The sequence below is a fragment of the Electrophorus electricus genome, chromosome 4 (assembly GCF_013358815.1).
Source record: "Electrophorus electricus isolate fEleEle1 chromosome 4, fEleEle1.pri, whole genome shotgun sequence".
Lineage (NCBI taxonomy): Eukaryota > Metazoa > Chordata > Actinopteri > Gymnotiformes > Gymnotidae > Electrophorus > Electrophorus electricus.
Window position 1 is genome coordinate 17,015,158 of NC_049538.1, and position 25,331 is coordinate 17,040,488.

General features: G+C 39.7%; 1 protein-coding gene across 3 annotated transcripts in view; it reads left to right on the forward strand.

Moving 5' to 3' along the window:
- The first annotated feature begins 211 nt into the window (after positions 1 to 211).
- LOC113580125 (SH3 and multiple ankyrin repeat domains protein 2) overlaps positions 212 to 25,331 on the forward strand; it is a 123,984-nt gene continuing 98,864 nt past the window's right edge. For all 3 annotated transcript variants that reach the window (XM_035525480.1, XM_035525481.1, XM_035525482.1), the window contains exons 1-2: positions 212 to 228; positions 25,011 to 25,238. In XM_035525480.1, the coding sequence (XP_035381373.1) occupies positions 25,035 to 25,238 (204 nt within the window). In that variant the 5' untranslated portion in view covers positions 212 to 228; positions 25,011 to 25,034. The remainder of the gene's footprint in view (positions 229 to 25,010; positions 25,239 to 25,331) is intronic.

Below are 25,331 nucleotides of genomic sequence, written 5' to 3' on the forward strand. Positions count from 1 at the left end.
CAGTCTCTGGTGGTCTAGGCGAAGACCGAGCGACCGGGCGACCGTTGCCTCCTCATCATCCACTGACTTAACGGTGCGCGTTAACCGTGCGCTTCAAGTTTACGCGGCTCTGTGTGCTCGGGCAGCCTGAATTCGCGCCTCAAGACTGGGAAGGATAGCCGAAGACATGAGCGTCAGTCTGTGATAGAAGAACGACGGAAAAGTCAAGCAAGACTCGGTCGACATCAGGTAGCTACTTGTCATTTGCTCTTTGCTAGTTTGTTTTGTGACACTGTTAGTTAATATTGCCTGTGCGTAATTGGAACATAAACATGCACTACTCTTTAGGCAACGAGAGTGTCCTGTGTTGTTTTAACTTTTAAAAGAAGTATTCTTGGTTATTTGACATTCAAGTTAGTGGTTTGAAGCACACTCGATATGGAATAAATCTATAAATGTGTACTATTTTTATTTCTTTTCCAATACACTGATTTCTTTAAAAAAAAAAAATTAAAAAAAAGTAAGCAATGCGGTATTTTGGAATTAAGGAATGTTAAGACTTTCTCTTTCTTTTCGCTGGATTAACGAACTGAAGTCATTTGTCGTTTGTGCCGTTGTGAAATGGTCCGTTCAGAGCTAGTAGCCCATAACCTACGTACTGAACAGTTTCACATGCAGTCAACTAATGTCATCTTTTAAGTGCGCTTCGAAATCGCTTTAGCCATGTTTTTCTTTTCATTGTGATTATGATGACGATCAAGCAACTCCAAGACTGTATGCATTCACTGAAAAACTAAATTTTCAAGCCCCTGGCTTCCAGAAGCAGGCTACTCAGCCTTAAAAGAGACACGTTAAAATGAAGTCATTGGTGGCTGTCGCGGTGTCGCTAAACTTATCAAAACCTACATTTTTTACATTAAAATAACTATTAAACATAGAATAACTGAAATTACTGTGTGCTAAAACTCCTAACTCTTCAGTGTATCATTGTAGGACGAGTGATGCGCGCCCTGTTAGTAACATTACACCTGCCCAGTTTTTTTGTTGTTAGACGGTATAGTTCAGAAGGTTAAAATTGTTTAAGATAGGACACTGTGGTCTTATTATGACAGGGCTTTGAGGTGTAAGCTGCTCTTCCCTCTGACATGGCAGTTTTTAGAGGCTAGGTTAAGCATTAGCATGTGTATTTTATCTTCAGATGTTCCCAATGTGTCATTTGAAAACCAAACACTGCCTGCCTGTCTGTGTTTTGTAGAGCAGTGCACTTCCACATCTGTAGAAAAACAACATGGCTAGTTTACAGAGTTTCACACTTACAGATGTGCAGTGGAAGTGCTGGTGCATTGATTGATTGTTGGGATTCATATGAAAAGACTAATGAAACCCTTCCAACTTTGGAGGCAGTTGCACCTGCTCACCAGCCTGTAGACATGATATAGAACATGGGTGCTTTTTTGAATTGTGTGTGTGTGTGTGTGTGTGTGTGTGTGTGTGCGTGTGTGTGTGTGTGTGTGTGTGTGTGTGTGTGTGTGTGTGTGTGTGTGTGTGTGTGTGTGTGTGTGTGTGTGTGTGTGACAAATGTGTACTTACTCTCTTAAGCTCACACGTGTACACAATGAGTGTCACTAGACAATACCCACGGAACAGGTACGCCTATACCTCCTGATGTTCCTCAAAATGTTTGATTCCTGCCTGTTAGATGTGGGTGGGACTGCCCATTCATTTGCTGTGGTGCACACAGTATCAAGGAGTGAGAAAATGAATGCCATGACAGGCACTTTCTTCACATCAGCTGCTCATTTTAGCCCAATTCTTGGCTTTTATCAGCACAGTTCCTGCCGGTGGTCCACCCTCTTGCCTACTAAGCAGAAGGAAATTCTTGGTTGAGCCTGTGGAGTGCCAGCTGTGGGGAGAGCAATCTTAGCGTTTGATACTGGACAATTCCAAGGGTGGGAGGGCTCAGCTTGAGGAGCTTGTTCTCACTGCATGAGCTCAATTCACACACTTCTATTCACATGACTCATAATGGCCATTAATTAAAACAACTGGCGTCCAGCACAGTCTGGATCAGATTGTGATTTAACGAGCCTGGTGCACTGTGTTAGTGACATGTTAAACATTCATCATTGAACATTAATTGCATTCACATTTCTAAATGCACATACAATTCTAACAGAATCTGAATCTTACTCCTAAAATGCCCCTTGCTGTTTTGAATAACATTTTCCCTGTTAACAATGGCAGCAGTAGTGACCAGCTTGTAGGATTTTACTGAAAAAGCAACTGAGCTGCAGATCAGTCCAGTAGCTCAGAACATAGCACTGTCCCTTTGGGCCACCATGATGCCCTCATGCAGGGAGTGGTGGACACTGCTCTTCTTACCACCACCAAAGCCATGGGAGTCACTAATCAGCACACAGCATGCGCAACACTGCTGAACTTAATGCTGCCGATCAAAGTCATGTATCTAGCACCCCCCACCAGCTTTCCACCCATCCGCCTACACAGACATATCTTACATTCTTGAAGCACCCTGAGAGCTGAGCCCAATGGAAAGGGAGACAGAGAGAGAGAGAGAGCAACCAAAAGAGAGAGCTATATATATATAGAGAGAGAGAGGTGTCTTCTCACCCCTGGTCCACTACGAAGTGTTGCCCTCGATCAGATGAAGAGCATTGTGAGTGACAAAAGGAAAGAGGCGTATTGTGTTTCCTCCTGTGTGCGACCTGGTGTGATGATTATCTATTATTCAAGCATAGACCTGTCTGTGTGAGTCAGCTTTGCAGTGACAATACTGCTCCTCAGCTGCCACCGATCTCCCTTCACCCCAGGCAGCTGAAGCGCCTGTCTGACTGATAGAGGGTGGCTGATTATTCTTCTGAAATTTTAGTCATTGTAAAGAGGAAAAAAATGTGCCTGTTTTGTTCAGCATGGCAGTTGGTCAGTTACACAGCTGAGAAAATCTGTTATTGAATCATTAAGAATGAAATTCAGTTTAACTACATAAAAATTAAGGCAAAAAGGATACTGCTGTATTTAATGGTAGTAGGTTGATAATGATGTAATTTCTTCCTTTTGTACCTTGATGGGAGGGATGTCAGGGGATGTTTCTGGCATTAATGACCATGGGACCATTCATAATTGGCCCAGCAGTGAACCTATCTTGTGTAAGCTATCAATGAAACAGAAGTATTAGCTTATTTTCACATTCCATAGACCTGTGGTATAGTGACGATTACTGAATTATCTCCTGTAGATTTATATAACTTAACTAAATGCATAAATGAAAAACAAAAGGACAGAATAGTATGATTTCAGTTTAAAATTCCCTTTGCCCAGTAGCTCACAACACATGACCAACACTGTTTGCTGTGGCAGGATGGAGAGTGAAATATTTACTTAACCTTTTTTAAAAGTCAACTGGCTGCAAAGGCACTTACATGTAAGAAATGGCAGCCTGAGGCTGTAGAATATATTTGCTGGTTAATCAGGCATTTCTGATAACCAAGGCCATTACAGGTAGCAGTGACCAAAAGATAAGCAGTCGCAGTTAGTAATCCATCATCAGAATTCAACAAACAGACTAGCTAAAATATCAGAAACTTCTAGAACTAGGAAATACAAGCAATACGGACCAAACCGACACCAGTATACACACAATTACAGTTCAGAGTTGCTGAGCTGTGCTTGTGTGGGCCCACTTTGTGAATCTGTATTCTTTATTTTCTGTTTCTATCTATAGAGTTCTTCACAAGTTTGTTTTTTGTTTTTTTGCTCATTTATTGCAACCCTTAAGTCATTTTAGTTAATTTGAGCAGGAGGTAGTTTCACATATGGCAGTAGCATGTAGAGCCTGTGGACCTTGTAATGTTTGACCTCAGTCCTCTTGGCTGCAATGTTGTTGAATTTCGCAGCTTTTTGTATTTCCAGTTTGATTTTTTTCCTCTCGTCTCTCTACTCTTGAGAGTACACTTGGTCTTCCGCCCAGCGCTGGGCTGATAGATGTGGATGGCGCCCGCCACATAGACTCTCTCTGGGTCTGTTTGGCACTTCTGGCACCCAAACAGTGCTTCATCTTCCATGTCCTACTTGGACAGTTCATTTTACTCTACAGGACTTTTTAATTTCACAGTTGCCACTGTAGATCCTAGGCTTTACTGTAAAATAATGGGAAATTTGTAATGTAAATGTCTTAAATAATGAATTTCTCCTATTTTATACATCATACTAAACGTCTTTAGATAAATATAAACTTTGAGCATTGAAATTCAATACATATTTTTTTTCATTATAAGTTATATAAATGCATTGTAAAGGAAGTGTTATAATTGAATGCTTGCTCATTCCAGTCACTGAGGTGCATTGGAAACCACTAAAACTGTCTCTGTGCCTAAGTTATACTTAATCAATATTCATCCCTGCATTCTGTGCACCCAGGGGGCCAATGCTAAATAACCGGTCAAGCATAATACTTGATTCGTACATGAGTCTAAAATCCTGAATGAAGAATACACAAGCATAACTATATATTTCAGATAATTAATAACTGACTATTATATTTCAGATGTAAAACACATAATTACCATCTATATGTCATGTGGTAATTAAAAGAATCAATCAATCAATCATTGCTGCTTTCTTGTTCACATTTCATTTGCCGTGAATCAGCAGAGTAAACCTTCGCTTTGACTTCGAGTTTCTTACAGCTCTGGATGCATGGGCCATTGTTCTGTCTGGGTTCTCAAGCACCTGTCCTGTCCTCTCATTTTTTCCTGCTCCTCCAGCACTTAGTTTGTCTAGTTTTGTCACTCATGGCTGACTGAAGGATGATGGACAAGATAATGAATCTGAGCACCCGAGATCAATCTGTGACATTGGCCTTCAAGGATCGGTCCATTAAACACTGCCCAGCTGCCGCAAACACAGTGGGATGGCAAGCAAGTAAACAACAGAAATACTATTGATTACAGGGGCTGTGCTCACAAACAAGAAGACTTGAGAGAGACAGAAACACATAGAAATATAGAGTGACAGAGAGAGAGAGAGAAAACAACAGAGATAGAAGGAGATACAGGGAGGAAGAGAAAGCTGGAGAGACAGATAGAAAGAGAGCCATCAAAAACGATGAAAGAGAGATGGTGGCAAAGAGAGATGCAGAGAGCCTGCACCATATTGATGTTAGCAGTTTATCTGACTCTAACCATGGAAGTTCCTTACCCATGACAGTTAATGGGTTCTCAGCCTACACACAGACACCCTTGGGCAACTCCATGAGTCTGAGCATAGAGCGCTTGGCTCAGAACCAAGAGATATGCTGGCTACTGTCTATGCTTCAGCCTCACCATCTGTCCCCTTACTCCATCCCCTGTATCATCTAACACAGCACATTTCCATTTTGTTCTTCTCACACACACTCATGAACACATATCATCATAAATATATTCACACTTTTTGGACTCTCTACACTTCTACAGTTGCATGGAACATGGTGGATAAAAAAAACTATAACCAGTGGCCCAAGGCCTAAGCGAAGGTCAGGAGAGCAGTCTCAGAGCAAACCGCAGAAGCAGCGTTTTATCGTATAGCTTTGTATCAGGGAGGAGGATATGATGGCGTGATGAAGCTTCCTTTATGCCCCCTGGCACTTCCTGCTGTAGCTCTGTCCATTTTCCAAGCCATTTACCAGAGGAGGGGATAAATGTCAATGGTTGTGACAGAAGACAAAATGCAAAGTATTTTTTGACTGAATGTCATAGATCTTCACTGGATCAATTTGGCCTCAAGTGTTCCAGCAATCCATGGAGTTCTAATACCTGTCAGTGGATTCTTTTGTAAATAATGTGGCAAGGTCTACATCATTAAATAAACTATCAATGACATCACATATTTAGCAATCAGATCAAAATTCTGTGGTATTCTGAATGGCAAACTACAGTTGAGCATTGTCTGTGTGCATCTTGGGAACTGATATAGCTGCATGATCACTACACTTTACTACAGATGACTACAGTTTGTTACACATATTCCTGTAACTCAACTAGTAGTGCTGTTACAGCAGGGTTGAGGGCTCAATTTCCATGGAGCTCACAGTCATATATATATTTCATGCCAAATTCTGAAAATGTATTGTAAATGACCATGGTTAAAATGTTAATATAATGATGAAAATACTTGAGTCTTGTTGAGGTCTTATATTTAGCAGGTTTAAATTTTGACCAGAATTTTTTACTTTTTGTTAATGATGTTTCAAATATATTCACCTCAACAGCTGAGCATACTTGCTCATTTAGAAATTTAGCTCATTTAGCTCCAGTCCCTCACTATTTTAGCACATTTGCTGTACATTTTAAAAGGCCCTATTTTGGTGAGGACCTAGTGACTGCCTGAGATCCATACTTGACCTCTTTGCAGACTCTTCAGATTCATATGTCTGTGAAGTAACACAGCTTCAACACTTGGTTATAACTGTATAATTAGCGGAATATCCTTGTCAGTTTGCGATAATTGGGTGTGTTGTCATTAAAAATAAGACGATTTTGAACTGTTTCATCCCCGAATACATTATCCATTACACCGCTGTAATTAGTAAGACTTTGCTTTCTGGACATTTGGGGATTGATTTACTGTTTATATCACCAGTAGAAACTTTAGTGTGTCCATGCTCAGACATTAGCCTCATACTTCTCATTTGCTCTGTGCTTTTTAGCTGGTGGCACTTGGAACTCACTGCGCTCTCCTTCTTAAGCCACAAGACAACAATGAGTCCATAGTGAGTCTCGATGTTTTTTGAGACTTTAATTCTCCAGGCTGTTGTTCATTCAGATTTGCCTTTTCCATTTGCAGTTAAGCAGATACTAAATTTTATAAGATTAGTTAAGATGAGTTGCATTTTTACTCTGTGTGTGGAGATTTATTTTTTATTTTTTGGCCAGATGGTTGCTGTGAGTGGAGATATGGGCCTCCAAAGACAGCCAGCAGGACATCCGCAGCCGGGATTAGCCAGAGGGAGAGGGGGTAGGAGGGGTGTGGGGTGAGGTTGGGGGGAGACAGGCATAGAAAGAGCCAGAATGAAAGAGATGGCAGCAAGAGTAAAGCCAATGTGCCCCAGCATGCTCGGACCCCATGTTAACACACAGAGGCCAATCAGAATTGAGCTGCTCCTGTTTCACTCACGTGCTTCTCCCATGTGAGTGGGTACGAGAAATTACATCAGAGCGCAGTCATTAGAGAGCAATGTGCCTCAAGTTCAGGGAGTAATTGGATTGGCGTAGTTTGCACAGTGGCAGACGGCACAATCTCCATGGCTTTGCCATCAGTAGAGGATTTTCTGCCATCCGAACATAGCGAGCAGCACTCCCAGGCCTCCATGTGCCGCCTCACAATGTCACACTATAGATTCCACAACCCATAGTCAGGCTCGTCCTGGCCTAGCCTTGTTGAAACATCTGATCAAATGCTCTAACCCAGTTTTGTTTTTTCCTGTTTGATAACCCATTTTCACAGCTTATGTGTTTTATTTGGCTTAGAGCATATGCACTCCTCCAAACTCCTGTTCAGAACAATTGCCAATTAGCCAGATGCTGGGCTTCGATTTAAGATCTGCTTATCAGAGTAAATGATCAAGGGTGCTGCTTTGTAGTTGCATAGTTGTTAAGTGACATTTGACCAGAGACAGAATCTATAATGCCTCATTTGAAATATATAATGTTGATTGTAGTGTCTGTATTTTCATTATACCTGATTCTGTGTAGATTAGTGAACATTATGGTTAGTGTTGATAATCTTCCTAAGGTTTGAATATTTGATTAATTGGAAAATATATGTTTTCAAAAACCTTTGGAGCACAAATATTTGGTGCTAACAGACAACATTATGATAAAAGCTTACACTCTTATTTTGAGAATAAGGAAAAAATTAGCAACACGTAGGTACAAAATCATAACCCTAAGAAGCTAGGGGGTTTTAGAAATGCAGTTTTCCCATAATGAGCTACTGTTTCTAGGGGCTCTTGAGAAAGGCCAATGCTACTTGGGGCTATGCTGCTCCACAGTGAGAAACCCTGGGAGGAGATGGGGGCAAAGGCAGCTGCAGCAACCAATCAGAGAACCCACAGTTTGTTCTGAAGATCATCTCTGCATTTTACATTTGGGTCTTTCATGAGACTGAATTCTTAAGTTGCAGCTAATTTGTAAGTGCACACGGAAGGTGCTTTAAATGTGTTTTAAAAGGATGCCCCTTCCATAAAGAAAGCACTCTTAAATTACTAACCTACCTTCCTACACATTTGTACAAAGCTGACACACATTGCTGAGCATTTTTTTGCTATTTATTTTAGAACTGAACAAAAGTTATAATTCAGAGGCCATATTTCAAATTATGGGCAGGAAAGGGGCAGAACATGTCTTTTCCCCCAGTCATCAAGGGTCTAATAAGTGCCAGCTTATTTCTCCAGTCATGCAGGCACTTGAAGCTGACACGTCTAACCCCTATCTCCCCATTCCCACCACCCCACCCAGAAAAAGCAGCTCCATAAAAATCTATCGCATGTCCAGGGATGCAATTTAAATGCTAATGTTTCTGGTGATATGGTCACTGGATGGCTTTTGTTCAGCATCATGAAGGTTAGTGCAACACACAACAGAGTGACTAATTAAAGCTGGTGTTAGGTTTGCACCGTACAGCCTCTTTTCTGTTGCCATGCTGTCAGAGCTTTGCCACTCAAAACAGTGGAATATAACTGGAATGCTGCATTTTAAAATTATGGGAAGAAGTAAATTATGCTGACTGTGTAATTATATAAATGTAATTAAACTAATTACATCTAAAAAAAAAAAAAAGACATTCAAAAGCCATGCTGTGATCCACTATATCATACATTGTTTTCTTCATCTATGTTTGCATTTGTTATCAAGATGTCTTGAATCCTGTTTACCCTAACACTAATAGTTGAGTGGTTTTTACTGTATTTCTTACATTTACGCATCTATGGTTGATAGCTGTTTTTTAGAGTAGAGATGAGTGATACTGTCAAACAACTCTAAAAGACAACATATTATAATAAAGCAGTACTATCTTGATTGTGATTGTAGATTAAGAATAACATTATAAAAGTAAACTAAATACATAGGAGCATTTTTGCAGTTAATTGGAGATAGTATCATCTACTTCCTCTCTCTTCAGAAACCACTGGATTGATTAGCAGATTCATTCTAGAATAAGCAGTTTCTGGCTGGGCCATAATCAAGATGTAATGTTCTCATTATATTATTAGCTCGTAATCAAATCTCACTCTTTTGCTGCCATAGACCTGTTTTAAAAGTTCAGCCAAATTCATGAAGTGCTTGATTTCTGCAAGAGTTTGAAAAGTGGCAGACCTCTCTCTGTCCTGCTCAACTACACATTTCTTTAACCTCAGAGGTTAACTTGCCCTAGTGCCCTAGTAATGATATTTCAAATAAGCAAGACCACGGCCAGCTATGCTAATCAGACCTCACCAATCATTGTATCTCCCTTGTGCCATTTCTCCAGGCCTAACAGCTAACACTTTTTAAATACAGTGCAGCACTAGTGAAAATGCTGGACTGTCTATGGCTTTTTGAAAAGTGCTCCTTCAGCAGCTAACAGGATCACTTCCTTTGAGCAAGGTGTGAATATCATAATATTTACCAAACAATCTCCATCAAATTAAGCTTGGTGGATTTGTGCTGGATTATTTTTCATATACGTTTTCTTCAGTCCTCTTCATGGCATCTAGTACCCTTCATCTTTTAACCAAGTTCTGAAGGACAGGAATGAACTGGAAATGGAAGGAACTTCATGTTTTCAATCACAGCTGCAGCCAAAGTTTGCTTTAGTTCATGGAGCTGCCTATTTTTACCTCCAGTCATGTTGCAAAACACTTGAAATGAAAGTGTCAGATGAAAAGAAAGTGCCTTATGTCAATGCAGTTTATGTCCATACTGAAAGTTCTGCCTTTAAACGAAATGTGCACCACTGTAATTCACATGAGAGAGAAATTGGGTTTGGCTTCCAAATTGCATTTAGCCTGTGCTGTGCTGGCTGTCCTCAGTGACAGGAGCTTTTTCGATGCCTTGCCAGTCATTGTGGTGCTGTGTTGCCACAAAGGAGTGACTCTGAGAGCAGATGCAGCCTTTACTGTCCTTATCAGGAGATAGAGAGGGACCGGAAGAGGGCAGAATCCATTCTGTCTAAAAACAAAAAAAACCATAACTATATCATATATCATCATGTGATGAATCAAATGTAATGCAAAAGAGCCTCAAATTGTACCCAGAACCCACCTTTCATTTTGCATCATGAGTTTTTAAATGAGTTTTTAAAATGTTAAATTGATGATACGGAGGACCAGATCACCTGTCAGTTTCTCCTCCCTCTTCTTCTCTCCCTTGTCCTTTCACTCTCTTTCTCTCTCCACTTCTCTGTCTCCTGTGGTCTCACACTTTGTCTTCCTGTTACTCTGTCTCTTGGTCCCTTTAGCCTGCCTGGTATCTTGTTCAGTCAGGCAGTTCTGGTTCATGTGTTAAATGGCTACCCACATGAAGAAATTGATATTGCTATAATATTCTCCCTAAAACTTTCCCTACCATAGTAGGTTGTGGAATTGGTATTTAGGTGGGAGGTTTTATGGGGCTTTTTTGAGCTGTCAATTCATTTTTTTTGGTATTTTAGTGTTGCATTTAGCTGTGTTAAAAATACTCAAATTGCCTGTGTTACATGGCAAAAAAAAAGACACATGCATTTTAGAACCAATTAGGGTCCACGGCTTAGTAAGTAGATGAGATGAATAGTGATATATTGGGAGCTCTACGACTAGACTTACGTTGCAATGTAACATGGATCACTCGTACAGATCCAGAGAACCTGGACAAATGCTTCAGTATATCTGTCTCCCGCTGAGCATTCAGTTGCTGAAGTACAGTGTCATCATCATCCTCAGTGACTTAGGTAATATGTGGTTCGCTGCTTACAGCTGTACCTATTATTAAAACCAGATAAAAATGTGTTGGTCATGGTGCCATAGTAAATCTCAGCAATGTGGTGACCTTTCACAGAAAATGGGAAAAGTCAGTTGTTGTAAGATTTAGGTTTTTTTCAATTAGCTACATTTCCTGAAACACAAACATTTTCAAAAATCTAAATGCATTTCCTAAAATATATATATGGATATGTGGATATCTCAGATATATGGATTTCTCATAACACTATAACATGCAAAAAAAACCTAAACTCTCCCAAACATCAACCATATTTTTCAAAACATATAAAATTAGTCACCACCATTTTCTCACCAAATGGTTAGCAGTTGTGGAACATTGCTTAAATACTTTGGTCAAAACTTACAAATAAAATGCAAATATGACCCACTCACATAAAAATAGGAAAGAGAAAAACCTTCTTTATTTGAGTTTTCACCCAAAAAAAACAACCACCCACCCCAAAAAACAAATTATATTCATTGACAAATGCAACAAAGGCAAGCTTTGTTACAGTATTGGAAAACAAAACAAAATGGTTAGATATTGGGAATCTATAGCTATTAGACAATGCATCTCATTATCATGCAATAGATGCTATTGAGGACAGACATACTTGCTATATTCATAAAAGTTTTCTGAGTCACGGTCTCACCATGTGAGAAGAGAGATAGAGAACAAGGAAGAGATTCGGAGCAAGCAGAAGACAGGAACAAGAGGTGGACAGAGTGGTAGCGAAAGAAAGGAAGCAGGCCAGGCTGCACAGAGACCTGCTGCGCTCCATTTAGACTCGCTTTATTTAGAGGCTGTCCTAAATACTGATCACACGAAGAACGTAGGGTGGTTGTTATGGGGATGAGGGCTGGTTTTGTTGGCCTTTTTATGAATGAGCTTGTGGACAAAGCAGCTAATAGCCATGTCTGTTAACAATAGTGTTCGTGGGGATACCTAGACATTTATACTTATAAGATCGTGCAGAGTGAGTGAGTTAGTGAATGAGTGAGTCAAAGAATGATGTGAATGCTGAGTTAATGCTTGTATGAATGAGTGAATGAGTGAGCTAATGTTTGAAGTAATGAAATGAATGATTGAGTGAATACTTGCTTGAGTGAGTGGATGAGTGACTGACTGGATTGACTGGAGCGCAGTAGATTGATTGAGTTGATCCTTGTGTAAGTCACTGAGCTGACATTAGCCTTTAAGAAAGAGTAAAACACTTAGTGAGTTTGTGAACTAAGAGAAAAGGGCATGGCAGTATTAATGACATTATGGGCATCCCATGCTTAAACAGATGAGAGGGAGGATAAAGAAAAAGACACACAAAAGAGTTCCAGCAGCATAGTTGAAACACTGGAGTATGCAGGACGTGCACAGCAGGGTGCTTGTAGCTGAGGGGACCCCAGGAGGGAATTGTAAACAAAAATAATAATTGTAATAATGGGCCCCGACTCTGCCTCTTGCGGGGGGGCTGCAGAATTTTGTGTTACAACAGTAAGATGAAATGCACTAACCATGAGTTGTTAGTTGTGAGGTTGTTCACTCTAAATGTCCCAAAGTCATCTCTGCCAGCCCATCATTCCTGTCATCCTCTCGCTCCCTCCATCCTTTTCATTGCATATTTTGCTGAACTAAATTCTAAGAAGATCAGATATTTACATTCTGGAAGGAGTTTTCAAAGCCTTAAAAGAGATTACACAAAGTATTACTGTTACTCTCAATTTCTTTCAGTTCAGCAAAGCAGAGAATAAAAGAGTCAATTCCAGCCTGCTGCAGCCTATTTCCAACCATGCAGAGGGAAGGGTTGTGTTTCTTTTAAAGAGTAATCCCTGGGTGAGCTGGGGTTGGATTGAGGGCCTCAGTTCCTTAAACAGATGGAGCAGTGGAGCTTTATTGTTGTCAAAGTTTCCTCGTTACACACATATCACTGGAGTAGTGTGTGTGTGTGTGTGTGTGTATGTGTGTGTGTGTTGCACCAGTCAAACATTTGGACACACCTACTCTTATGTATCTGTAGAGGTCTGTACAGTTCATGTATTAGACAGTCTCTCCTCGGTTGTGAATGCAGTGGCTGGCTGTGGCATGTCAGCGTAGTGCTGAGGTTTAAATCAGCATCGTGTGTTTTTCTTCAGTAGCGCAATGACAGGTGGTAATTTCCAGACTATTGCTGGTGATGAAGGCATCATATGCCTTAGAGAGTGCTCACCAGCCATCTGCCCCTGGTGCTAGACATGCTAAACGAGTGTCGCAAAAGCTGCTTCACGTGCTTTGTATTACTGACTGCTCTCATCACTGCACATTTTCAGTGTTTGATTATGGTCATGTTATTCTCATTCACTCATTTCCCATACCCTTTAAATGGCCTAAATTCATGCTACAATGGCCTTTAAATGGCCTATATTCATGCTAAATTCATACCAGTTAAAGTGGGCTCAGATGTATTGCCGTAATGGCAGAATATATATATGCACTGCTCATAACATCTGTTTCATCTCTTCTAACCTTTGATGGAATATTGTGTTTTTGTGGCTTTTGCAGTGTAAGTCAATATCACACAAGTTAATACAGTACATGATACGCACTATAGGCTGGTGGAACATGATTGTTTCATGAAATGGGCAAGATCATAGTGGTGGTCCCTCTCAATTCTCCTGGGTGAGTGAAGATTTTTATTGCCCTTACTCTATGTTCTCCCTGGGTCAAAAATCTCCCCTATTTCTCCAGTTTTAGAAATTTTTCCCACACTGTCACATATACTCCTTAATGTTCATAGACTGCAGGGGGCAGACTTCTTGTGTTCAAAGACATTCATAAGACTTAAAAAAATATTGCAGGAAGGCACAGATATTTATAATTTAACCCTTAAGCAGTCTAATGTAAGCATATTTTTTTCTCTGAAAGCTAGAGTCGAGGATGTCTGGGTGCCATGGTGCTGATTCTGTGTCTGAGATTGCTTTCAAGGCTAAACTGAACAAAAACTGTCCATCTTATTTTAGTTACCAAGGGACTGAGTTCCTCAGATATGTGAACACCACCACCACTATGATCTGTGATAAAGCTTTTATCTATATATTGCCTTTTCCAAGCTCAAGATTGTTTTTTGAATTCATTAAAGAGGAGATATAGAAGGGACAAAAAAACATTAGAAACATATTTTAGAAATGATGAGACTATGACACACAAAGTACCAAACATAACTAAAGGAGCAAACAGGACAGTATAAAAGGCAATACAATGGAAGGGCACATGTGCCCTGTGTGTATGTGTGTGTGGGTGTGTGTGGGTGTGTGTGTTTTTCCCACTATACAACAGAAAACGAGACTCGGACTGATGATGCTGAGTGAAGCCTTTTGTGTTAAATCACATTTGGTTGTGGGATTAATTATGAAGAAGTATCTGGTGCTGAATAATTATTAAACAGGGGTTCAATCAGTACTGATTTTGCTGGTTTTAGAGGAGATGTTTTTTTTCAAGTTAACACAGTTCCTTGGGCTCTTTGAAAGGCATGAGTAAAGACTACAAAAACAACTCCACCCTAAGTGTTTTCTACCTGTCAAGGAAAGGATTCTGTATGCAATTATATTTCCAGTACTTGGAAGACACTTTTATCCAGAGCAACTTAAATACAATTATCTTAGATGTTCTCAGCACCTTGCACTACCTGCTGTGTCAGTTGAGGTAATGACCACTCTGCTCACTGGCTACCTCAATGGAGGACAGAATGGATATTCTGCTGTGGTGAAGAGTTCTGCAACATTTTCAGAAGCAAATTAAAACAATGCCCACAGAGTGTGTTTTTCAAGTAGGTGGACCATTAGCTTGATGCAACGTCACATGGAGCAGCAAATCCAGAAACCTTGTAGTTCAAGTTTGGTTTATTTGTCACGTACACAGTCATACATGATATAACTCGCAGTGACATGGTTTGAGAGTGCTCTGTCCAAACTGAGATTAAAAAAACAGGGGTGCATAAGGAAATGTATATCTATATCTATATCTATATCTATATCTATATCTATCTATCTATCTCTCTCTCTATCTATCTCTCTCTCTCTCTCTATATATATATATATATATATATATATATATATATATATATATATATATACAAAAAATATATATAACAATGTATGTACAATATATGTATAATATACATATATACTTAATGTACAATGTATGTATGGATATATGTACAAATCTCTTTTGTACAAATCTGTTGTTAAAAATGGACATACAAAACCTCAAAAAGAGATACAATGATGTCACATACAGTGCCTTGCAAAAATATTCAATCCCATTTAAAAGTCATCAAATTAGTTTGGATTACATATGACACATTTTTCCAGACAGACTTTGTCAACTCATACTGACAAAGTCAAAATTCCTTATTTATCAGAGGACCTTTAAAAAATGTACTGAAAAATGTTGCTTGCATAACTATTCAACCACCTTTAGCTGCAATAACAGCAAAAGATCTTGAGGGATGAGTTTATACCAGCTTTGCACACTCTTTTGGAGTGATTTTCACTTGTTCTTTCTGGCAAACTTGTTTCCAGTTGTGCAGGTTTGTTGGATGGACCACAATTGTTAAATAGTGATACAGGTTATCAATTGCATTGAAATGTGTAGAACATTGACCTTTTTGGTCAGCCACTCCAGTGTTGCTTTGGCTTTGTGATTGGGATTGTTGTCCTGCTGAAAAGTTTCTCCCAAGTATTAGGTGTTTTATAACAGATTTAAGATGATTGTCTCGTGGTATTGCCCTGTATTTTGCACCATCCATTCATTCTTTTGTTTTGATGTCTCTGCTGAGGAAAGTATCCCAACAAGCTGATGTTGCCATTCCCATATTTCACTGTTGTGATGGTGTTTGTTGAGGATTGTTTACTGTTAGGTTTCTGCTACACATAGCATTTTGAATTTTAGCTACAAACTTTCATTTTTGTCTCTTCTGGGGATAAAACCTTATCTTATACGTAGTTGTGTTACACTGATTCTTTGTGCCAAACTCACAACATGTTTTGATGTGATTTTTCTTCAGTAATGGGTTCTTTCTAGTCTCCCTCCCATATAGGCAAGTTGCATGCAAAGATCTTGGTATGTTTGACGAGTGCACCTTCACTCCAGCCTTAGCTACTGAGCTCTGTCTCTCTGTATCTCCTTCAAAGGCATTGCTGGCCTCTCTATGCCCTTCTTGCTCTGATGCAAAATGTTTAGGGGTGGCCTTGTCTAGGCAGTGCCTGTGTTATGTATTTCAGCTTCCCTTTCTTCACAATTGATCTAGCAGTACTTCCTGGGATATCCAAACACATGGATATTATTTTGTAGTCTTTTCCTTATGCATACTGTGGTTGTATATAACTATCTTTAATGTCCTAGGAATGTTCTTTGGTCTACTTTTTCACAGCTTTCCTTCAAATTCACAGTTTGACCAATGGTATTTGAGTTACGGATTCTTCAGTCCAGAAAAAGTGAATAATTATAAATGATTAACATGTAGAAGCCAATTAAGGAAACTATGTCCTCATTGTGTCCAGCCATGCATTAGTGATGAAGCATAAACATGGGTTTGGTATGTAGAGTCAACCGCAGACTTAGCTGTGTTAAGTTCTGAACAATATCAATTCTCATTTTGAAATTTGCAGTAGTTTAACATTTTCAGTTTGAGCGAAAAGCAGAGTACCTTTTCTTTTGTCTTAGCCCTCTTATGTTCATTATGGAGTGTTTTAATGTCTTTTAGTGTCTATTATATATGCTGGCCAAATGAACTTTTAATGTGTATAGTATATGTATAATGTATATGGCACTAATGTGTACATTGTTTCATGCTCATTGTTGGACTAAGTTTTGATCATGATAACTGAACTATGGCAGGATAAATGATGGTACACAAAATTACAAAGGGCTGAATGGGCCCACCACTGTGTGCTGCTCTACCAGTTATGATGACATTGAAACAGTGAAACAACTTTCCACATCATGGCAATGCCCTACATCTAATAATACTAACTTTCTTTTAGTCGTTGGAATTGCCATATGAGTCTGCCCCACGTCCACTTACACAGCTTTTAGTGCATCAAAAGGTGGCCCCTCTTACGAAGTGAGTGGCTCTCAGCTCTGTGTTCATAATGGAAGTTCAATCAGCGTAAATATGAAAGGGAAGTAGTGTTCTGGGTGGTGGGGGGCCCCGGCTGTGCCCTCTACCATGCTGAGTAGATGGGGATTGCTGGATGATTCAGAGTGCTGGGCTAATCCTGCAGCAGCAGGGTACCTAGGGCACAGTTAAGCACGAAATCTCGCAGAGTCCACTTGAACTCTTGCGCTATGGATGCTGGATCATTGTCTGATTATGCTTTGATGGAGACAGACATGATTATGAGATAATTTGACTCTAATCAGCACTGTTTTCTCTGAAATAGCACCATGGGCAAAACGTCAGTTCAGAAAACTTTGCTAAGAACCCTCCTGTTTGGTGACAGAAGAGCACTGTTCACCCCTTTGACTTTCCAAACTCCATGTTGAGTCTCCCACCTAATCAAACCTACTTAAATTACAAGAGGTTACCTGCTGACTTTTGGCTTGTGACATCAAAAGACACACCCCTGTCCCAAATTCCTCAAAGAGAAGACAACATTCCCAGCACTCCCCCAACAGCACTGTACCCCCTGTAGGGCAGTAGATTGTGAGGTGGAGTTCTGATCCCTTTGCTAATCAGCAAATTATAAACAGCACTTGAATTTTCAGCCGGTGTAGCCTTTTTGCTGTCATTTGCCAAAAAAAGAAAAAAGACAAAGAAAATGCAGAGAGATTCTGAATCTTGACACATCTTTTCCATGTTCTTTAATCCTCTTCCCACACTTTACATCACCTGTTCTTTATGCAGCTTCTTTGAGCATCTATAAGTCTGAGGAGCTTTCTTTGCCCTGAGAGATGTCTGTCTAACAGTCTCAGTGCTCTGATTGCCTAGGTGGAAAAGCTGGGCTGGCTCTTATGCTGATTGGAGTTTATTGATTGAAATCAGCATTTGTGTCAGGAAGAGGAGAGGAGTGAAGTTTGATTAAATGGTTTGCACCATGGCTATCTTGTTCCAAGAGTGGGTTTATAGTGACATGCACATAAAGGTGTTTTAATGAAGCAGTTCATAAAATGTCTCAGGAAAGGAATTTTGTAAAATCTTAAATGTCGACAGACAATGGCAGTGTTTGGGATGGGGCAGGAACTGTCTTTATTTGGCTGTGCCAAGAATGTTTAAGATGACAGTAGTGTTTCGGATCATTCTACATGAAAATGAATATATAGAACATTTTTTCCCTTTTTTATCATTTCAATTACAGTTCAGTTCAGTTCAGTTCTTCAAACACCAAGGCAAAGTCGATAGTAAGTGTTGTATTCATAAACTTCCAGGGCTTGTCATTTGACTTCAGAATTTGATTGGTTCAACAGTGATGATTATAAAGTGACAAACATGGGAACAAATCACTCAACGAGAAGGATGCACTTAAAAGAGATATTCAATTTCAGTTATAATAATAATGCAAAAAGTCATTATTTAAAATTAGAGCCCATTAATAATGAATTAGGTTTGATTAGCTATATCCCGTCTATGTGACTGGAGCCTTTGGTTAATGACACAGTGTTAATGTGTGTTCAAGCATCTCCCTCTCTCTCCCTCTCTCTCTACCTGAGAAAGGGAGTATCTGTCACACTAGGCAGGGACTCGAGCACCACTGCCAAGCTCCATCAGAGAATAAGATATGTGCCTGTCTTACTCTCTGTCACTCTCCCTTCTGTCTGTCTCTTCCCCTGCTTCTTACCCTCCACCAGTCTCCAGCTATCTGACTGTGTTACTTGTGCAGTAGAGAGGGTCTAGAGTTCTGTGTTACACTCTCATGTTAATATGAATTTTTGGAGTTCAGGCTGTGTTGTTGAAGATCTGCAGTTGCAGGACATGTGCTGTCTCCAAGATGGACTAAAAACCTTGTAGTGAGTCACGGAAGGAGGAATGAATGGAAAGTGTGAAGCGCTTTTGGGTTTTTTCCTCTAATCTTTTGTCCCCTAATCTAACAACAAAAAAAAGGTCTTACAAGGACCCTGGTTGTAGGCAGGTCTCGGATGTTTCAAAATTCAGTTTAGATTCAGCTGAAGTGCTCTCAAAATTCTCTTAAATTTCGAATCCAGCTCCATGATGACAGATTTCCCTCTTTACCCCTTTCACCTGCATGTTGCCTGGTTCTTTGGAAAGTTGACCTCTCACACCTCACTCTGTAAGCAGTCAGAGTAGCTGATACGTATGAATCACAGATACAAGCAATCAAGGAGGAGTGCACACACACACACACAAACACACGCACATATAGGCACACTTGTATAGGCCATACTCCACTGCATGGCTAGCCAGTAAAGGCCTTAAAGATGAAAGAATAATAACATGGCCCCCTTCCTTACCTGACCTAAACCCTATTGAGAACATGTGGGCCCTGAAGGAAAACGCTACAGCTCCCCGAGCAGTCTGGGAAGCTGTGGTTGCTGCTGCACAAAAAGTTGATCGTCAACAGAATAATAATTCTGCACACTAATAGTTGCCCAATAATTATGCACACATAGGTATTCTCATAAGAAAGCTAAAACCTCAACTTTACTTTCTTAAATATTCAGGTTTGAGGTTTATTAACATATTGGATTGACCGAGAGCACTGTAGTTGTTCAATTAATAAAATGAATCTTCAAAAATACAACTTGCCTAATAATTTGTGCATACAGTGTAGGACAGAAGGAATGCCTTTATTTGTCATATATACAGTACAATAAAATGCTTTTTTTCACACATCCCTGCTTCCTTGGAGGTTGGGGCCAGAGCACATGGTCAGCCACTGGAGCTGAGTGGGTTAAGGGCCTTGCTCGAGGGCCCAACAGTGGCTGCATGGCAGAGCTGGCATTCAAACCCGTATCCTTACAGTTGGTAACCCACAGTTATAACGATTTTGAGGGGCTTCCATTTGCATTGTTCCAAAGCAGGCTTGTACAGATGATTGATGTAACGCTGTTGGCCTGAGTGTCACAGGGTGCGCAGCAGGATGCACAGACTTTCTCGACAGTGAATGATGTTTATTAACATTAACGCAGAAAACTTAGGTGGCACTCACATACGACATCCATGGTGAACATGATTACACATTAACATTGAACGAAGAACACATACACTTTAATGGTGAGTACACAGACTAACATTACGGCTACAGCTATGTTTACATAGATCGACTTTAACACATAAGTAGCGACATAGCTACTTATACTACCTAGCTGCATAGCTACAATGACCAGCAAAGGTGCACACACGGACAGGGGTTTAAACTAACACATAACATTAAACCCTGTGCACATGTGCGCAAACCCGGGGGGCCTGGTAACAAAACAGTACACATGTGAATCCCCCTGCATGCGGTGGACCGTACCACGTAACTTGTGTGGGGGAGGGGCATTTCATGACATTTGAGAGACAAGAGACTGAGTTATTTTGATGTGCAGGTTTATGTACAAACACCATGTAACCATGTAACCCAGTTGGGAAATATAACATATGTCTCATCTTTGGCAAGTATTTTTGACATATTAAATCATTTTAGATGAGATCATTCATTTGTAGTTAAAGTTGCCTGGTTTGCTATTTATTTTATTATTCCTTTTGAATTATTATTTTTTGATAAACATACACCACTGATCTTTTCATGACAAGGATTAAGCAGCAGGTTTTGCTTACGGACGATTTAATGAAGGCAGGGACTTCTGAAAATCATCTTATTGGTTGAGACCACTAATGTTTGTGTTTTACTGAATTGTTTATTAGTCTATACCAACCTTTGGCTATTGCATTGTATATAAAACCAGTATATAAACTTTGCCTTTAATCCTTACACATTTCATTTCAGTGGTGGATTCAGCTAAAATGAATCAACATGCAGAAAACAATTAACAATAGCAGTCCATTTGGTGATCCATTGCTGATTTTTTTTTATTGAGGCTGTATTAGACACTTCTAAAAATGACAGGTTTTATATTTTGCCGTCCAGTCCAATAAGAGCATATAGGTCACCATTGTGAGTGCTCGCTTTTCTTTAGACACTTACATCTAATAGGATTTTCAGTGGAGCAATTTCAACAGCAATCTCATGGAGATACCAGGCCACGAATAGACTGATCTCCACACAAAAGGAAGATAGTCCCATTTTCTGTCCCTCTCCTGGTGCCGCAGAGAGAACTGCTCTCTCTACATTGTCCTTCTCTTCCAATTACTTGATTCAAATCGGCTGAATAAAGGCAAGAATGGAGTGTGTTGATGAAGGAGAAACTGCCTCGTCTTCATGCCGGAAGCCGCTAGACAAGGCCTTTCAGCTGCCCAAAGGCACTGAAATTAAGATAGAGTGGCTGTTTAAAGACATTTAATAAACTTTTTTAATGTGATAGTGCTAGATTCTCAGCCAAAACAATAGGCTATTGTTTGGCTGGAACTGATTAGGTCAGAAAAGAAGGGTGCAGGTTGAGATGAGTGCTGTAATCGATTGTGTGCACAGTCACAAACATATACCTGCACGGTGCTTGATTAAATAATTACTTAATTTCATCCTCAGCCCTCAAAGTCAATTCACACACACACACACACACACACACACACACACACACACACACACGCACACACACACACGTACACACACACGTAACTAAGAAATCACCTAATTTCATCCTCAGGCTTTATATATATCATGTATATATATATATATATATATATATATATATATATATATATATATATATATATATATATATATATATCTCATGGCTTGTGCAAATGTCATTGAATGTGCAATCATGAGATCAGGTTGTTTTGCTCTAAAACAACCTGACACAAAAATGGCTTGATCTGATTCATCAGTAGACTACTGTAGCGCTGGTGACTTTGAATGCAAAACATTCTTGTATGTACACAACCAATCACCAAGTGTAAGCACATTTGCATCTGCAATCATAAGCATTTGGTAGATGACTCCCTTTACATGCAAATTATCATGGCATTGCGATGAATTTGGTGGGGGGGGGGTTTTTGTTGAGATTACACAAATCTCTTTCTAATTTCATTTGTATGTTAATTATGCTAATCAACCCCCTGTGTTCTTTGACAGTAACATGAGTGCTTAATCAGACTTTTATTGTTATAGTTTTCCTGCCCCAATAAAAATAAATTATTCTTGGTTTTAAAAGCACGATTAAAAAAACCCCCCAAAAAAACCTATACTATACATAAAAAATATTCATAGCCTGTACTTGTTATACTGTCATACTATCTCTGGTAGGTTTAGTTTTTACTGTGTTTTATATCTTCATAAATAGTATCTTTTTATACAATATTTACATCTATTTATATTATCTCTTTGCATGATCTCATTATATGTAAAATGTATTTTGCCTAAATGGAATTTTATTGAATATTATTGTTATTAGCTAAATTATGCTGTTTAATTTAATGGAAATATTAAAATTAAACAAGGCATAGATGAGTGTGTGAATTAGCTGATGAAGAGGTGGTGACCCTGCCACACTTTACATAAGGAAAGTGAGTGTGAATTTGGCCATTGCGCATGGATGGAGATCATCAGGGAAGCTGTTTTTAGAGGCTGATAAAGTGGGAGACAAAGTTGGCTTGCTGATAAAGAGCAAGCACAGGTAATAATGTGTATGTGTGTGTGTGTCCACAATAAAACAGGTCCTCCATCTTTGATTAAAAATAGTGCACCCATTAATGTATAAATCTGTGAAGAAAATTGTATGCAAAAATAGAACAATGAATTTGCAGTCATCACACTTTATAACACGTGTAGCTTTATAACAGCTGACTCAAAAATGTTGGTGACTTTGAAGGCAAAGCATGGGCTGCAGACAGTCAGTCCTAAACTGTGGGCATGTTTGTATGTCCAATGCATGATGCGTGTTTTCTTGCATGCCTGTGTATCTCTTTGGGTGTACTTTGTTCAGCTATGATTCTGAGTTTATGTGAGTCTGCTTTGCAGGATTGTTACCTATAATGAAAAATCATGTGTTCCTGAGATAGATGTGCATCCTGCAAATAGATGCTATTTATACTGTCCATCAGCTGTTAGAATAAGCACACTGGAAAAGTGCTGTGAGGTCATAGTACAGCACTCTACTTAGTGCTACTATGAAAATCTGTGCCCATGAAGAGTATGACCTGATCACTCAATCAGTTCGCTATTAACAAGTACAACACTCTATGTATAACTAGGTAGGATTCTAACTCACCCTCAGTTAGGGGCTGTCATTTCAAAGCATGTTCTACCCATTTCATCAATAGGCATACAGTAGCTTGTGGAGTGGTTAACCACACTAACTGTGCTATGCTACATCAGCAAATGTAGCACTAGCAATGCTAACTGATGAGCTGTTGTTATGTAAAACTACTAGGGCCAGACTCAGGATTAATGAACTGAAATGGTAACAGTGATAATCAGAACATGCAGAAAATGGCCATTATCCACTACACTAAGAGCTAGCAACGATGTATGAGCTTTAATTAACCACTTCTGTCTTGGCCTTTACCACATTTCTGCACTCCCTCAAGCTCTGCAAGCACCTCTGAAGGGGTGATAATGGTCATAATAAATTTCCTCCTGATGTTTCCTTTGCTGAAGTGTATCTCCTGTGAAACAGAATTACACCTTTGGAGGACCCCTGTATGTAACAGTTGTTATCCCTATAATGAATGTAATCTGTTCTTTGAGTTGTGTTTGCAATTATCAATGGATAATTATAAATGGAAAAAAAACTATATTGAATAACAATGGAAAGTTACAAATTCATTATAAAGTAATTTCTGAATTAATGATATATTGGATGATATAATGAATGATTAAATGAATGATATATTGGAGTTGGACTAGCTTGGTAACTTCAGTTTACAACCTCTATTACCTCACATCCTCTCTCCTCACCTCCCTTCACCTCCTCTCCTTCTCTCATCTGCTTTGACAATGAGTGAGACAATAGGAGGAAACAGGTGGAGGAGTGAAGGAACACTGTTCACATGCAAACCCCACTCTCTACCCTTGAGTATTCAACAAAGTAGCCAGACCCCACCTTACTTCTTTGAGTATTCAATGGCCAATCTCCTCCCACCCTTGAATGTGTGGCCAAACCGCACCTTGATTTTTTGGCAAGGTGCCCAGACCTTTTAGGTGGTGAACCCTAGAACTCTCTGTGTTCTGAGCTTTTACTACCTTTTGCATTCACTTCTCAAACAACAATCAATTAAGGCAAACTGAGATGATGTGTACATTGATATGTATATTGATTTATTGTTTATGGTTGGTGGGTCCTACAAAGTCTTCATAGCTTGATGCCATGTAGATGCAGTATTTACTCTCTTCCCCTTATGCATCTGACAGTTGGTAGTTTCATAGTTATGTTGTTTGATTTGGAAACAAGATTCATGTACCCTGTCAGAGATACAGGAAAAGGTGATGTAGCTATAAGATGTCATAAACCATCTCAGGAAGCAGTTTACAGCTTGCCAGCACAGTTGAAGCAGTCAGCTCAAAATCCCACCTCATATCTGAATATTTGTCTATAAAATGAGCAAAGGCAATTTCAAGGCATTTCTTTGGCTCTACCGGGGCCATGAAAACATAATGAGACGGCCTTGGGACAAACAGGCATGGCTGGAGTCACAGGTGCTGCTGCAATAAAGATGTGAGTACATTCGTTAACTGGAGGCGATGAGCAGCTCAACCCCTCTGGATGGTTTGTTATGCCTCTCAGCTGTTTCTGTCCCAGCTGATTGAGCCGTGACCGAAGTGACCATGTGCAGATTACATTACGTCTCTTGAGGCATCAGACGTGACACCTGGTGCAGGTGAATTGTGCTTCCACAGTTCCACTGCGCAATAAAACCTTATTAAATGTCAGCCATGATGTCAGCACTTTTTCATGTATATTTCCTTTGTGATTTTTTTTTTTTTTTTTGGATTCCCACAGCTGAATCTGAGAGGACTGCAGACTATGCCTCGGAGTCCCACTTCCAGTGAGGATGAGATGGCTCAGAGTTTTTCTGACTATTCTGAGGAGTCCGCCTCCGACACCTCCAAAGAGGAGACCATCTATGAAACCATAAGGGTGACGACTGAGCCGTCTCCCAGCCATATGGAGGACATCCAATCCAACTCACTGGTTATAAGGGTGGTCATCCCAGACCTGCAACAGACGGTAAAAGCTGTGTGTGTGTTCACCTTCAGTGATGTTATTTGGGGAGTTTGGTCATGCCTTAGAGCACTGTTGTTTACTTTAAAAGATTGGACA